Here is a 17,076-nt window from a genome sequence, read left to right on the forward strand (position 1 = left end):
AAATAAAACATTACACACACTACACACACACTAGGAAAAATGACAGATTTTTGAGTGACAAGCCTATACATACATATACCCCCTTCCCCAGTATACGAATTATACCTACTCTTTTATTTATGGTTGTAGTTTGTTGACAACAAGGTGACAAATTGAAAATGGATTATAGTTTTTTTTAATTGAATCTTAGGTACTATTAGACAATGCTTACACGGCCAGTCTGAGATCAGCTGAGTCCCAGAGACAAGAGTTGAAAAAAAAATATGATAAAGTCAATATTTTTTTACAAAATATAGGTAGTAGTCCTAATATCGTTGAAACTACGGTCGAATTTCGACCATTGGCCGATCTCTAGTGTTGTATAAAAATAGCAAATTCGGTATCATTGAAGAGTGAAGACTGGATACCGGCAATCTTAATTCTTAAAATAAAGTTATTTAGAAACGTACAGTTATTTCGAATTATTGAACATCAGCCCGGCTAGCTCAGTCGGTAGAGCATGAGACTCTTAATCTCAGGGTCGTGGGTTCGAGCCCCACGTTGGGCGAATACTTTTTTTCTCTCCTATGATAAGCTTTTGCTTTTGATGTTCTATTTTATTTATTTATTTAGTTTAGTTAAACCACGGAGAATGGATAATTCGTCTTTGGTTAAACTAAACATTGTTTTCAAGTTGCAGCATAAAAATGGTTGCTTGTATTCGTCTCTATACCTACTGGACTTTTCATTTTTCTCCCATAATGAAAGTGCATAATTTATAACTTGTATGTTAATGTCTGTAGAAACATATCGGCAAGCTGTAATTGTGTCAGTTCACACTTGTAGCGGGCAGATAGGCGATTACGCAACGAATTATCACTACTCTAGTCTACATTACGCTAAATATAGCTCTAAAGAGACCGCCAATCTGCTAGGGATATTTCCTATCTTTCCCACGGGAATCGCGCATTTTCCGAATTGCTAAGTAGTAAACAAAGCAAAGTAGTTGCAACGTGACCGAAAAGTGTGTGTGTGTGTGTGTTTGAGCTCTAAATCAGTGTTTTTCCAAACTTATTTATGACGCGACCCCCAATGGCTTTTTATCATGTAAGTATGTATTTTTAAAGATTTCCTTAGCTGTTAAATTGAATTTTTATCTTTATTGTTTTTTTTTTTACTAAAACAGTCCTTTCAACCTTTGGCGACCCCCTACAGAAGCGACCCCCTGGGGGGTCCCAGGGGGTCGCTACCCACAGTTTGAAAATCTCTAAATTGTTACAAGGCACGAACTCAACTAAAAAGGGCGAGCGGTATACTAAATATTTAATAAAAATATTATAACACAATATTGGCAATATTATAACGCAATTCTTGCTTTATTAAAACTAGGTAAAATACCCGAGCGTTGTGCACAAAAAATAGCAAAAGAGTTTTACGCTCAATTGGCTAGAAATATAAAAATAACAAAAGCAAGTTGACAGAAATAGTCGTCTAGATTCTAGACTTGGTACTGTAACAGAAAAAACTTTGCGTTTCAACAGCTCAGTTGAATGGTGAAATAAAATTATTAACAGACTTCCAAAAAAAAGGAGGTTATATTAATATATTCGGCTGTGTATTATTTTTTTATCATAGAAAAGAGGTTTGGAGACTCTACTCTTCTCTATTAGTGCAATCCCGTGAACGAGTCCAGTCCATTCGGTTGGTCTCTTCGTATAATAATAATTATTATAGGGGGCTTTAAAGCAATTTTTTTAACTGTTAACACTTTTTATGTAGAATTCATAAAAGGATTTTTCATTTATTTTACAAATAATGCTGTGGATAACACTTGTTAGTAAACTGTACGTCTACCGACTTAGATCTTAATATTTTATGATATTTCTAGCTCAGAAGTTGCTATCTGTCTCAACAATGCTGTACATAAACAATGAACACGTATTTAATTAAAAGTTTTGGAATCGTTGTGTTCAGCACAACTATGTTTAACGTTAATATGTAGAGTTTGGAGTGCTTCGTTTGAGACAACGCATAGAGACAACATTGAGATTAGTTGAGTTCATAAGTTATAGTATTGGAGTTTATGCTACTTATGGCTTTATCTTTATTATACCTATACGCAGTGTCGATAGTTTCAGCAGTGTCATTATAGTACCGGTGGTACAAAGTGCTCCAAGGCTTTAAATGAACGCGGACGGGGCGCTGCTGGTAAAGGGGAATTGTCAAAAATGAAGTTTTTGTATGATAGAAGCGTCAGTTCCTTTTCTCGCCACATTCATTTAAAGCCTTGTCGAGCTGTAGGCTGTGTGATTGATAAGTCCGTGGTGTCTTGCACACTTCATTAAATTAAAGATAAGATAGGTTTTAAAATTAAATTCTTTACGTTTTGAAGCTTTAAAAAACATTATTTAATTCATTCATAATTATAATACATAGGTAAGGTCCACTTGACCCAAAAAGGGAATAACGTGTGCCCTCTTGCTCCAACTAGCCTTACGTCTTCATCTGTTTGTCCGTATATTAATTTACAGTATTGGCAAAGTGAATCTAATTGGCATGACAGTTTCAATTGTGTACATTCCTTTCAGAATAATTTGACCCCCGATCGTGTACTTTATGTCCAAGGCATAATGGTGATATTAAAAGCAAAGTAAAGGTTCTGTATTATGTTAAACATGGCGCCAAGAATGACGTCACATCCCTGGAAAGTAGGCAAAGTAAGGCGAGACATAATAACTATCTTTGTATTGGGTGAAGGCTAGATAATGTTATTGACGGAAGCATTTAAAATTTAAATATAACTTCATAGGATAACTTTAAACTTATTTAATTTTAAATAATAATTATTATTATAAGTCGCATACTATAAATAGTCCTGTCACTAATTTGTTAAAATTAAGTTTTATCTTACACCAATTACCTACTCTAAAGTAACTGTTATCTGTGGAGCTTGTAATTGGCTTTTTTGTTATCTATCTTTTAAGCTTAATATAATATTACTAGCTATAAGCCACCCAAATAAAATAAAATAAAATAAATAAAACAATGTTGTCTAAAAGAAACAATTCATCTTCAAAAATAATGTTGCTCTCTCAGTACTAAGCCACATAGCTCTACGTAATAAAGTTATAAATAATAAATTTCTTTTTAAAATCGATTAAAACTACTTATAGCAAAAAAAAAAAAACAAACAAGAAAGAAAACAATATAGAAAAAGCTATATTTCCAGCTTTATTGGTTTGGCTTATGTTTAATACGGGCTTGTGAAATGGAGTATTTTAGTGCCCACAACACCCCTTTATAGTCAATAAACCACCACCTGTGTCTCTTGATATCCTACCGACTGAGACTAATATTATGCCATCAGTAACACGCTGTTAAGAGTCCGGGTGCCATCGAAATTCTCATACAAACGTTATACCAAGATCATTTCCCATACGAGAATACTTACCATATTTGACTTATTATTCAGCTTAAGATAGTAATTACCTATGTTCCTGTACAAAGATTCACTGCCAAATATTTACATACTTACCAAAAAATATGAACGATTACAATTTAGTATGTAAATATTATAATCGTTCATATTTTTGGTATGTAAATATTTTGCAGTGAATCTTTGTACAGGAACCTAGGTAATTACTATTTTAAGCTGAATAATAACTCAAATATGGTTAAAATATTCTCGCATGGGAAATGATCTTGGTATTACGTTTGTATGAGAATTTCGACGGCACCCAGACTCTTAATATCAATATTTCATAATAAAATTACTATTTTAAGCTGAATAATAACTCAAATATGGTTAAAATATTCTCGTATGGGAAATGATCTTGGTATTACGTTTGTATGAGAATTTCGACGGCACCCAGACTATTAATATCAATATTTCATAATAAATTATTCTGATTCAGATGTAACTAGCATATATATGTATGTTTATGAGGATGAGTATTAAATAAAGTCCAAACGAGGCTTCATCAAGGCAGAAAAGTTTATAATATTATTTGTGGTAATAAAACTAGATTACGACCCTGTTGCGCCAAAATTTGTCTTTTGCGCGGGAACCTACGTTTTTCCGAGATAGAACGTATCCTATGTCCTTTCCCGGGGCTTTTAATATCTGCGTGCCCAGCACAATCAATTTAATGGTTTCAGTTCATCAGTTCAGGTTCCAGACATACAGAAAGACACACATAATATTTCCTATACTTATTCATAATAATATTGTAAGGAGTTACGGGCGCCATCGGTATACTATAATGAAGTTCCAAATAAATATTCTATTAACGTGATAAACAGAATATCTGAGTGGGAATGTGATGAGTTTTCTCAAACTTATTCAATTTGCAAAATAATTTATAAGGAAATGGCGGACGTGCTCCGACTGCAGTCAACACGTGGTACTGTAGACAGAAAATATAATGTTTAGCAATCCCATTATTTCTGCGGGGCTAAAATGGTCGCTTTGAAGAATCATGATATGAATCATTATATGATTCATTTTTCTATAATCGCAAATGCAACTCTGCTTGCAATTCATTTCTGTATTTTTGTACTGTTTGACATTTGTCAGTTTGACAGTTTGACAATTCATTTACTGAATTGATTGAGGGGAATTGCTAAATGTGACCATTTTAGCCCCGCTGTTCTCCTCATAATTCGTTCTTATGGTACGGTTTCATAATAAGGTGCTGTATGAGTTATGACGTATGTGTCACTGGTATTATTGTCAATATTGGCGTTGCGTTCCTTGCCATTGATATGAAAGTTGATGACGAAAATTGAAGATGAAAGTGCATAGTGTGGACATATCTATTCGGTATAGAGATGCCATAGACAAGGAGAGATAACGTCATGTATAAAGAACTAAAGAGTAAAGCGGAACTTCAAACTACGGGACAAAACGTACGGTTTCCACGGAATGTACCAAAAGGTATTATCAAGAAGATTCAAATTAATTCGCAAGTCATAATAAATTGAAGAATTGGGATGCAGTAATGCGTTTTGTAACAGTATATTAAGGAAACTACGCAACCGAAAGTGTTCGTCGCCCACGCGCATAGAAAGGGCACAGTCGCCACACCTGACCACCCGACAAACATGCTCCAATAGATGTACTAGACTTAGGAAATGCTACATCTAGATTGTAGGTAGTGCGTTATGCAATTCAAAATACCAGACCATTCTCTATGGCCAATTTGGCCATATCAAATCACATGAACAAAGTTTTGAATCGAACCTTCAATGTACGTTCATCAGAGTTGGTAATTTTGGTTATTTTACGAAGGGCGTGGAAAACACATTTTGGGACCTTTAAAATCGCAGGAGGAATGTAATAAGACGGAAGAATAAGAGGAGAGGAAGTGTGACATGCCACAGCCAACAAACGACTGCTCAGGCTAGAGATGGCTTTGTGAAATGTGGATTTATGCTGTTTTAGAATCGAATACTTGCTAATCAGTTTTGAGCTTTTGCCTCCATCGTGTAGCATTACATAGACAAAAGAAAATTTCTTTACATATAAAATACACAGGAATACCCTATTTAAGCTATTAGTATTTAGAGCTTAAATCACGAATCAAGTCAGAATTTTTTATAGAACAGTTACATTAATCGTTAATTTCATACAAATTGTATCTCGTCTGCGTTGTTGCTTATAGAAATAACAGAACATTGAAAGTGTTCAATAAAAATACTGTTATTTTAGTACGAGTACGTGTCTAACTGTTGTCTGGAGGATCGTTATTATTTTAATCGATCACAGCTGTATAAAGATAACATATTAATGTATACAGTTGTATTGGTGACAACGAACTCTATGACTCCAAAACTAAAATGATTTACGTTATTGAATTCGAAGTAGAAAAACTCTGTCTGTATATCTGTTACCACTTCATTTTTATCGCAAAAAATATGGTTTCTGCTAGAAAAACATCTAACTGGATGAATGAAACCTTTTAAAATTCTAAACATCTAACTCGGTTTTGCTTCGGTTCAAACTTTTGTTTAGTCAATTCATCATTAATTCTAGACAATGTTGTAGACCGTAGCCAAGAATTCTTGGCTGAAGTGAGCATCAAAAAGTAGCATAGGGCTTCCCCGGTCGCTGCATAATATTATTGTTTTTGGTACAAATTACCTTAAGGTATGGTCTCGCTATATGAATCTGTCCTTCATGCAAACTCACTAACTACGGTTTCGCTCTATCTATCTGTTCGCCATGCATTGATGATTGACATTATATTTTGTTCAAGTTATATCAAGTCTCTTTCCAGGCCATTTAGCCAAACTTTTTCGTTTTCACTTCGTTATAGAATCGACGATCATAATGTATGTAATTGACATAAGACGATTCGAACGTCAACGTCATATTAACGAACGCTTATGTCAATTCCATACATTTTCAACGGCGATTCTATATAGAAGCGAAAACGAAAAGATTTTGGCTCACCCCCCTGTTCAACAATACCTGATGAAATACGCCCGCCATTTGCCTTAGTATTGCCTAAACTAAGATTAAAATAGATGCAATTATAAAAGAAAACATTGCCTGAATAGTTGAGGCACATTTAAATGGGCATTTCAAGTGCTGAGCGGTCGTTATCAGGAGTAAACTCGACCTACATGCACAGGATGTAGTAATGGTCCCACTTTGATTTCAGTATGGAGCGTAGATTTGACCCAAAGTTCAAATGATTATGTTCGTAAACGTGTTTTACAATCATCAGGGATAAACTTTTTGTATGGTCTTGATTACACCCACCGTGTAGTGGCGACTGTGCAAACAGACAATAGGGATGATGACAAGGTCAAAGATTAGCGAATTTTGTTAATAAAATAAAGAGAAAAAATAAGTGTTCCCAAAATTTCAGCTTGATAGCATTTGTATTTTTTTTGTTATGCGCCTTCAAAGTTGGATATTCAAGTCGATTTTTTTTCAATTAAATTTCTTAATTCATGAAGCCCTAAGCGTCCGCATCCAGCCGCAATAACAATAGATAAGCTATTGTGTCTCGTTATTCCACGATCGTATTTGTATACAATTCGATAACTTATGCAATTAAAAACAACTTTTGTTAGGAAACCACTTTCATAAACGCAATATTTAATATACCTGTCGAACAAAGTTGTCTCCCGATGCGTACAAACTACGAAAGACTGACGTCATACTTTCGTAGCACTTTGTATGGAGCGTTTCGGGCAGGTCTTTTTTATGAGATATTTGAATTGTCATATCTTTGTGAATTTTTAAGCTATCAGAGTCATTCTTTCAACGATGTTTCTATTTTTTAAGTGTCTTTCAATTACCGATAAGAAAAAAAAATAGTCATCATGCCTATTGACGAGAGCACTGTCTCGCCAATCTACTACGGAAGGTGTAATCAGACCCTAAGACCTCAGAAGAATCAGAAGATAATAATTAAGAATCGGGATGATTGAAATTTCATATTACTTCCGAGTTCCGACTTCCGACCGACTTTTTGAATGAAGCATGCGTTGTACTATTCCAATCAATACCGAGCATACGCTCTATTTTTCTCCAACATACGGTCACCGATGGTGTTTACAGTTACAGGTTTTTTTTTTAATGGTACAAGGTAACCACAGTCAAGAATCAAGATGCATTCGATTAAATAGACTTGTGCCAAAGCCTAAATCCTATTGGTGATTTCAAAATTTGTGATCGTGGTCGAAAGGGACTTTCCCTTTCGCCAAATTTGGTTATTGCTAAAGGTGTTACTTCTTGACGCAAAAATTACTTTACAGATTTTGATCAGATTTGGATGATAATTAGTAGGTTCTGGATTAACGGAAACATTGCAAAGGAAAAAAAGTTAGGTTACTTTTTAGTCCAAAGAGTACAATGCTTCCTCCGAGTTATTTTAAATATAAATTATAGTCGTAGACATGTTATAAAGACCAAAGACAATAATCTATTGCATAACTCAGAAGCGCCTTAGACCGGAACCGGAAAGACAGCTCCGTGACTCAGACGTGCCTCGAATTATCATAGACAATCGCTCCATTTGAATAGTAGCCTAACTCCTAACACAATGAACATCGCCTATCTCCTCCATAACTCAAGCTTATCACTCCATTCTCGGATCTATTCTTTATGGAACTCATAAGTAAAACTTTAGTTAGATGCAACCAAGCATGCAAACTATTTTTGAGGAAAAACCACATAGTCTGTGAATTTTGATAGCCAAATTTATATAGAGATTGATATAAATTACAAATACGTTTTTGGGAACAGTACTTAAATAATAAACAAAGACAAATCTTTAAAGGATAGGCAAGGCAAGGATAGGCAAGGCATGGATAGGCATGGATAGGATTTGGCAATATTAATGTATGTCTGCAAGTTGCAACACTTCATGTTGCCCCATTCCTTACTAATCAAATTATGCGTCCAAACGCAGAACGAAGAGAGTCTGAACTTTAAACTTTCGATTATTAAACCTAAAACGAGTCAAAAAGCTTTATCGTTCTATTTTTCACTCTAAAATGTGTTAAGAAAACCCCCAACTTTCAATTATTAAGCCCAAAGCGAGTGAAAAAAGCATCTGTAACGCAGTTTAAACTCTTTAAACTGATCATTTTTCATCCGGCACAATTTGCCGAGTGGATTCCGTCACTGCTCGTTATTTCCGATTAATGGCTGAGGTGGGAATCATCCCACTCGCCACTTATCCATTTGTCCACGTCCATCACGTAATCTAATACGACACGCCAGCTTTTTGTCCGTTTGTCGCGCTCGACTCGGCCGAAACGATTCATCTCCTTTTATAGATAATGCATTCCGGGATAGGAACTCTTATATGGATTGTATAATTGGATTCTTGATGTAACGGGCTTCACGCGTTTATTTATTTAACTGTCTATGGTGGAGTGTTTGGTGCGTACTCGTACAAAATGTTAGACATGTTGACACACAAATTAAAAAAATAACTGCATTACTAAGTTAGTTCTCTATGTCTATTGACACCATAAAGTTAATATACGTATAATAACTTTATGATTGACACAGAGAACTATTATACATTGTCTGCTGTCTATCAGAATAATAAATTGAAAAGGCAACACATCCAAAGAAAGCAGAAAACGTAATAGTTACCTGATGTGTTTAAACACTTTTACGAGCGAGTAATATAGATTTAAAGGATAGAGGGCAAAACATGCCCCCAACTAACTGTTAACATTTAACCTTAGCACCCAAAAAGATTTCATTGTCACCAAACAGAACGAACATTGTTTTTTAAACAAAGGGGAACTTATGCAGTCGGTTTCCGGTCGCAGACGAGACATTGTGTATGCAACTTGCATCAACTTCTGTTATATTTGCAGACGAATCTCAATTTTGGTTCAAGCTTGTTACTCCGTATATTTTGTTTATGTAGAATTTTGCTTTGCAAAGTGGATTTGTCTTAATACTTTAAAATCAAATTAAGCTTCATTTCTTCATTAAGGTTAGTCCTTTAGAGCAACGATTTGGAAGTTAGAACTATAATTTTGTAGCTATGTTTTCTAGGTCCATACTCAAGAAATTGATATCCTAAAATACAGTTTAAGATCGCATCTATAGTTTAGAACAGCGGTAGGCAACAGGCGGACCGCGGTCCGTATGCGGACCGCGAAAGGTCGAATCTCGGACCGCGAAATATTGGAATGTATTTTATACCAAGTACCAATTAATAAAGAGTTTATAAATTTGAATAATTTTTTTAAGCTACATAGGACAAATGTGTTTTTTTCTGGACCTCGTAAAAAATTCCCACAGTATCCGGACCCCACCTAAAATTACTTGCCGACCCCTGGCTTAGAATCTCCACCTATATTACTACTATTTTTAGACTAGCATCTTGATCGATGATAGATGTAAGATTTCAGATAACATACTTGAAAGCTTTCCTATCTCTATATTATAAGGGAAGGTACTTACCACGGCTTTCTCGCTATGCGTGTCCCTCTCCTCCCTGGATCTGACAGGAGCCGCCGCCACACACGTCACTAACAGTAACACCAACACTTGGGCTCTTGTCCTACACAGCACTTTCAACACTCTCATCACTACACAACACCTTGTCCTCTCTCTTTCACTGCACCTATCGGTCGCCATCTCAAAGTTCGATTTCGTCATGTCAAATTCTACTCGTCTTAAAGTTTGCTCGTATCATCGTTCGTCGGTCTTCCAGGATTTTATCATATTTCCGGTTTTAGCTCCAGATAGTAACGCGACGCGGTGGGAGGCTGTTTGCTCACTATAATCCCGGCGATTTTCTGCAACAAAAAGATAAGATACAAAGAGTCAAGAAATATTGACTTTACGGACCAAGATGATTCAATTTGATGTGTTTGCTTTAGCATAAATCAACCTACGCGTTCGTTGTCGGCCATACAATGTGATGATACGTAATCTTATTTATCTTTCCAAAACATCAAAAATAACGTGCAGTTTTTAACCCCCGACAAAAAAGAGGGTGTTATAAGTTTGACGTGTCTGTCTGTTTGTCTGTGTGTGTATTTGTCCGTGGCATCGTAGCTAATAAACGAGTGGACCGATTTTGATCTAGTTTTTTTGTTTGAAAGCTAATATGATCGAGAGTGTTCTTAGCTATAATTCATCATCATCAACCTGCTCAGTGCTGGACAATCAGAATTTATCTGGTTCGTGAAAGGCCGTTAGCAACTCGCAATGGTTGATGGGTTTAATATTTTATTATAGTTCGTGACATTTGTGAATATATACAATACACACACACACATTAATGGAAAGTTGACCTGGTGCTGCAGCATCACCTTGTAATCAATAGGATATCCAACTCCTCACCAACTAAGAGCAGAGGTTTCGTGTTTGGGCGTTTGAAGTTTTGGATACGGTCAGAGGGCATGTGTCACGGGCATGCCTTACATTCGCTGTTGACTGCGCTATAATGCATGCCCTTGACGAACAGAAAAAGGCACAGTGTGGACAAAGCTAATCACCTACTAGGTACCCGTCCGCGCTTAGTTTGCCGCTGTCAACTTTCACGCGTTTACCGTTCTCTTACTCACTCATTTTGGCTCAGAAGAAGAACCATCCACAACCACGGCATTGGTACAGACATTTTAAGTTTGGAGCACGCAAATTCAAGAATAAGGATCACGTGAATTTATTCTATTGTTATTCAAAATACAGACAATAATAGAGGTGCTTGATCCGAGATATTCATAAACTTGAAGTACCTTCCCACACCACGTTTCCGAAACGTAGATACAATGTACATTCAAATTTTATATCAAGGGAATTTATTTCAAGTTTGTAAAATAAAATAATTGGATTTGTACCTCAGTACCTATGCAGCGTGCAGTGTTAGACCCCGCGTACAGGGTTAACAATTTTTTTTAAATACGTAGTTGTTTAGTGTGTATAAAGCACGAATAAATCAGTATTTGTTTATTTATATAGGGCCTGTTTCACCACTTTCTTATAAAGTGCCTTATTAGGCACTTTATAAGAAAGCCTATTGGCTATTCACAACTGCTGTCAAAAAAGTTGTGAATAGCCTATTGGCTATTCACAACTTTTTTGACAGATTCTCCATACTTGATCTGTCAAGTTAATTAGTGGATAGCCTTATCAGGAAGTGGTGAAACAAGCCCTTATTAAAATGTCTGCTTTGCCCACAGTTTGTCTTCTGATTTTAACTTAGTGACGTCACAACTTCGAAGTAGTTATTGTTCCCTGATAACAAATGAAGGGCAGCCCCTCGTAAATCTTAGTATGATGTATTGCCTGGGAGATATATCGACATATCATGGCTTATGTAATGTGTAATTAAATTGCGGTAGCCCTAACTCCTAAGTAATAATATGCTGTAACTTATTTAAAGTTATAACTTATAACCATACCCGACTTTGCGTAGAATTGTAGATGGAAAATAACACAGAAACCGTACACTTTCGCGATTAAAAGGACCTACATTGTTTCCCTTGGTCTGCTTTATAACTGTGACGAATTTAATTACTGTCTATCGAATATAATGTCGAAGCAGATTTAGTGCAAACACAACTTTCATGTACCCAGTCATACTAAGTACGGTTACTTTACGTTATTAATACCTCTTGCAAGCAAGAAGTGAAAAAAAAAACTAAAAAACAAAAAGAAAATACACAACCAGACGGAGAAAACTTTGACTTTTTTCTTGTCACTTTTTCAAAGTTACAAAACAGGAAGACAGAAGTGTTTGTACCCTGGCTGTACGTGGCAGACTCTACGTGACAGAAGCTAAATCGATTACAGTTTAGACTACGTTAGACCACGTCCAACGTAGACTACGTCTTAAGCCAGTACTTACGTTGGAGCAACACGTAAACTCTAAACCAGATTTAAAAAGCTCAAAGTGTGCATATGAGACCGAGGCTTATATAGATTTGAGAATTTAAAGTTGGAGACTCGATAGAGCGGCTGATGTAGAGTTCTTGTTACACATACTAATATTGTAAATTGAGTCTGTCTGTCTGTTACCTCTTCACCTTCAAACCGTTGATGTATTGTGGGTAATAGTATAAATAGGATATATTTAGTTATCAAAATATAGTTATTTAACCAACGCCAACGCCTCCGTGGTCTAGTGGTATAGAGCGCGGCTCTTGACTCGTGTCGTGGGTTCGATTCCCGCGTTGGAAACATGTTATTTCCAAGTTTGGTTAGGACAATTCAGGCTGATCACCTGATTGCCTGACAAGTAAGATGATCCATGCGTCGGATGGGCATGTAAAAAGTCGGTCCTGCGCCTGATCTCTCGCCGGTCGTGTCGGTCTTCCGTCCCACTGGGTTATGAGAGTAAAGGAATAGAGAGTGCTCTTGTGTACTGCGCACACTCTTGGGCACTATAAAATTACTCCTGCGTAGCTGGCCTGGTTTCAATGAAACCGGCCACCGTCACCGAAACCGGTGTGGGAGCTATTATATTTAACCATCAAGTTTAATATTTAAAAAAAACTTTTAATTCCCTAAACATGGACATCGCAAAACTCTTTTGGATGAAATTGGCAGTGGAGTACGGTTTAAAGGTGAAATACTAATAAGCACTAATAAAACATTAGCCTTGAGCGCTGCAGACACTGTATCTACTGTTCGATTTAATTATATATATTATATATGTATATTATGGGATGTGTAGGCTCGCTGTGTTTTAATGTTCCTTATCATTAGGGTCTATGCAGACGGACCGCATTTCAACTGCAAATTACAGTTCAAGTGCAGTTTGAATGCAGTTGACACGACTGCAATACGACTGCAATAGAACTGCAAACCAAACGCGCAGTTGGATTGCAGTTCAGTTGCAGTCTATTAGCTGTTCACGCCTATCGCTGAACCGATTTCCATAATATTTTGGCATAGTCTTTAAATTCGGTATAGGAATTAAGAGAGTAAAAAATCCACAAAATATGTCGCGAAATAAATGAGTAGAGCGCATCTAGATCCGGGCAATATTCGTACTAATATTATAAGTGCGAAAGTTTGTCTGGCTCTCTGTCTATCTGTTACCTCTGTAGAACTGATTTTGATAAAATTTGTTATGGATACTTTAAGTGATTGAATCCCAAGAAAGGACATAATATAATATGATAGTTTTTATCCCGCAAAAAATAACGGTTAAACGAATTTTGGCGAAACGGAGTTGCGACTTGCGAGCGTCGTCTATTAATTTATTTTTTATTATTTCCTATTTAGAATTGACTTAGTATTAATACCTAAATAATAGTATAATCAATCACTATGACACGTGCGAGTTACCGGACTATCAAGCGCTCTATAATTGTAGAGTCCGTGATCAATTCACTTATGAAATTATTGCATAGATTACATTTTTTGGACATGTTAATATATGATACATAACGAATCATTAAATCTGAGTCATCCATTAAACATTTTATACTTCCTTAAGATCATCTAGACGAGGGTTCACCAAATGGCGGACCGCGGTCCGCATCCGGTCCGCCGACCCATTGTGTGCGGACCACCGACCAAACATTTTCGAAGATGAACTTCGTTTAATTGCACCAATTTCAATTCAAACTTTAGACAGATAATTAGCAACAAAAATTATCGCTTTTCTCATAGGTATGTAAATAAATACCTTTGTAATTCTCTTTCTTTAAAATCTGTAATTATCTATGTTTAAAAAATATTTTTTATAAAATGTGCGGACCGCGAAGGTCATTTCATTCCTTAAAACGGACCCTGAGCGAAACTAATTGGTAACCCCTGATTAGAGTCTAGAGAGAAAAGCAGCAAGGGATATTCATGATATCTTCATATTTTAAGTTTTAATACTTACGTTCCCTATTACTTGAAGTTTCGTCTTAATTATGCTTTTGCAAACATCTAAATACCAGAATTTAGAGGGGCGATTTTCGCAAGAGTGGGATAAAAGGAAAACTAAGCTTTAGGCTCCACACAATAAGGTTCATAGTTACTAACTGTGGAATAACTCATTGCAACCAGATGTTAATATTAAACTAGAGTTAGACTATACTACTCGCATTCAATACCAATAATCAGTCTGACGTGTCTTTAATTTGAGATTTACATTTTACCGGAAAATTTTCATCTGAGTTCTTTCAGTAGAGTTCAGCGATTCAAGCGTAAAAAGATAACAGACAGACAGACTTTCGCATTGATAATATTATGGTCAAAAGTCTCTTAAAACTTCGTCGTAAGCAGCTGTCGCGTAACGCGTTGCAATAGTGACCTCCATCGCAAAAAATTAAGACTCAATTGAATCTGTACAAACAATCAGCCGACAGAGCCATATGTTGTAAGTGGTCAATGTACGATTCAATATAGTAACTGCATTTTTCGTTGCTTTGGCTATTGCCAAAACTGGATGTTGCCCGTAAATTCTTTGCTAACTTTTACCCTTGGTTTGGAAGTTTAAACTAGTCCCAAGCAAAGTTTCATCAAAACATACAACTTAATCATATTAAAAATAAAAACAAACATCTTATAAATTAGATTAATCGTAGGATATATCGTATAACGTATATACATATAAAACTCAAAGGTGACTGACTGACTGATTGACATAGTGATCTATCAACGCACAGCACAAACCACTGGACGGATCGGGCTGAAATTTGGCATGCAGGTAGATGTTATGACGTAGGCATCCGCTAAGAAAGGATTTTGATAAATTCCGACCCCAAGGGGTTCAAATAGGGGATGAAAGGTTGTATATAATAATACTTCTTAATGCGAGCGAAGCCGTGACAAAAGCTCGTCATATATAAGCAACCTGTTGAGCATCTTATTCTCATATGAAAACTTGTTATCCCCCTAGCTAAACTAAACCAGACATACACTGAAACTGAAATGACTAAAACTAAAGTTCCTTGGCACAAGTTTAAGTGTGGACTAAGTGTGACTATTTATAAACAGACTAAATTATCCTCCAGCGCAGGGAACAATAATACTGGATAGAAATAAATCAATGCGCATCTTATAATGAACTTTGATGAGTAAAGCTTTCACTCTCAAAATAGTGTTTCAGTAAGCTTTTTCAATCCGTAGCATAACAACACATTGTTTTAACAAAAATTAGCACACACTTACAATTTTATTCGCACTTCAAAACAATTTCCCTTTCATCAAATGCACAATCACTGAACGGTATCCAGAGCACAGAATGTCACAGTTTCGGTTATTCTCATTGATGTTTCGTAAACGGGAGTCGAGTGTGACGCGACGCGCGGCTGGCAGTACGTCGCGCGACTTACTAAAGTTCTGAGTTCGGTTCGCATTTCGCTCGGCGATCGTCGGTGCATGCGCCCTGCATGTGTGCGTGGCGGTTATTATTGTACACAATGAAGTTTGATTCAATTCTTTTGGAGCCTTTGTGCATCACAAATTAAGGGAATTAACATGTAAATAGTGTAAAATGAGTCGGAAAAGTTTGGCCCGACTAGCGTCTGAACTCGCGCACCGAAATAGCGCTGAAGTTTTGCTTTGATTTTGTCTGGAGATGATTTTGTTTAGACAAGGTCTAATTTATTCGCTCCCGTGCAAACTGCTGTTTTCCTGAATTTCAGGAGTGAACTTGCAGTTAAGTGAAATGTTTTCATTGCAAATCTGTTTGTTTATTTCCTATGTATTTAGATCCTTATTCCTTATTAATAATCTATATATTATATAAAACTCAAAGGTGACTGACTGACATGGTGATCTATCAACGCACAGCCCAAACCACTGGACGGATCGGGCTGAAATTTGGCCGGTTAAAATGAACGGTTCCCGTTTACAAATAATCGCGGAACGAAGTTGCTGGCAACAATAAATCGACATTTAGATTACTTATAATATTTCATAGTGACCTAAGATCTACAAAAAATGCATTAAAATGACAAATTTTTCATAATGACTGTAAGATGACTTCATTATGACCTCGTCATTGCACCTGAATGACCTTAATACAGCCATTTCTCGAAATCTGTATTTACAAGTACTATAGTTTGATAAGGAGTTATATTATTTCCTGTACAAGAGGTAGGTAAGTATATTATGGGTTAGTGCTGTGTCTTATGTACGTCATGACATGGATTTTGACCTAGTACAGTTGATTCATTGAAGTCGGCAGAAAACCAGTGTTTACAATTATATGGCCGCAATGATTCGATAATAATTAATAATATTTTGAGAATCTTTGTCAGATAGTTACTGGTTCAAAATTCGTAAATATTCAAGCAATTTCTTATACTTATATTGGCAAATAATTACCTGACTTAAATGAAGAGTTGACGAAAAAAATAGAGTTTATGACGAAATATTTATGGGAACAAATATAATGACCACCAAAAAATGCACTGATACTCTAAACTTGTTTACCAAAAAAAGATAATTAACACCAACAAAATAAAGTCTAAAATTGCAATACTACCAGCTATTTTAGTCATGATAGCACTTCAAATTGTAATCGAACACCAAATATAGTAAATGATCACCAAATATAGTAAATGATCACTAAATATAGTAAATGATCACCAAATATAGTAAATGATCACCAAATCCTTGTGAGCAAATCAATGCGATATTTCTGACCAAATAAATCA

At 36.0% G+C, this 17,076-nt stretch overlaps 1 protein-coding gene and 1 non-coding gene across 2 annotated transcripts in view; one reads left to right on the plus strand and one right to left on the minus strand.

The window, feature by feature from the left end:
* The window catches only part of LOC121733108 (matrix metalloproteinase-2-like), a 227,894-nt gene extending 212,166 nt beyond the window's left edge, over positions 1 to 15,728 (minus strand). Inside the window, exons 1-2 of the mRNA XM_042123261.1 lie at positions 15,584 to 15,728; positions 9,926 to 10,263 (exon numbers count right to left, since the gene is read on the minus strand). Coding sequence (XP_041979195.1) covers positions 9,926 to 10,123 — 198 coding nt within the window. The 5' untranslated portion in view covers positions 10,124 to 10,263; positions 15,584 to 15,728. The remainder of the gene's footprint in view (positions 1 to 9,925; positions 10,264 to 15,583) is intronic.
* Trnak-cuu lies at positions 475 to 547 on the plus strand. The gene has a single exon. It is a non-coding gene; the product is annotated as a tRNA-Lys (tRNA).
* Positions 15,729 to 17,076: the final 1,348 nt, after the last annotated feature.

The sequence above is a fragment of the Aricia agestis genome, chromosome 13, assembly GCF_905147365.1.
Source record: "Aricia agestis chromosome 13, ilAriAges1.1, whole genome shotgun sequence".
Taxonomy (NCBI): Eukaryota; Metazoa; Arthropoda; class Insecta; order Lepidoptera; family Lycaenidae; genus Aricia; species Aricia agestis.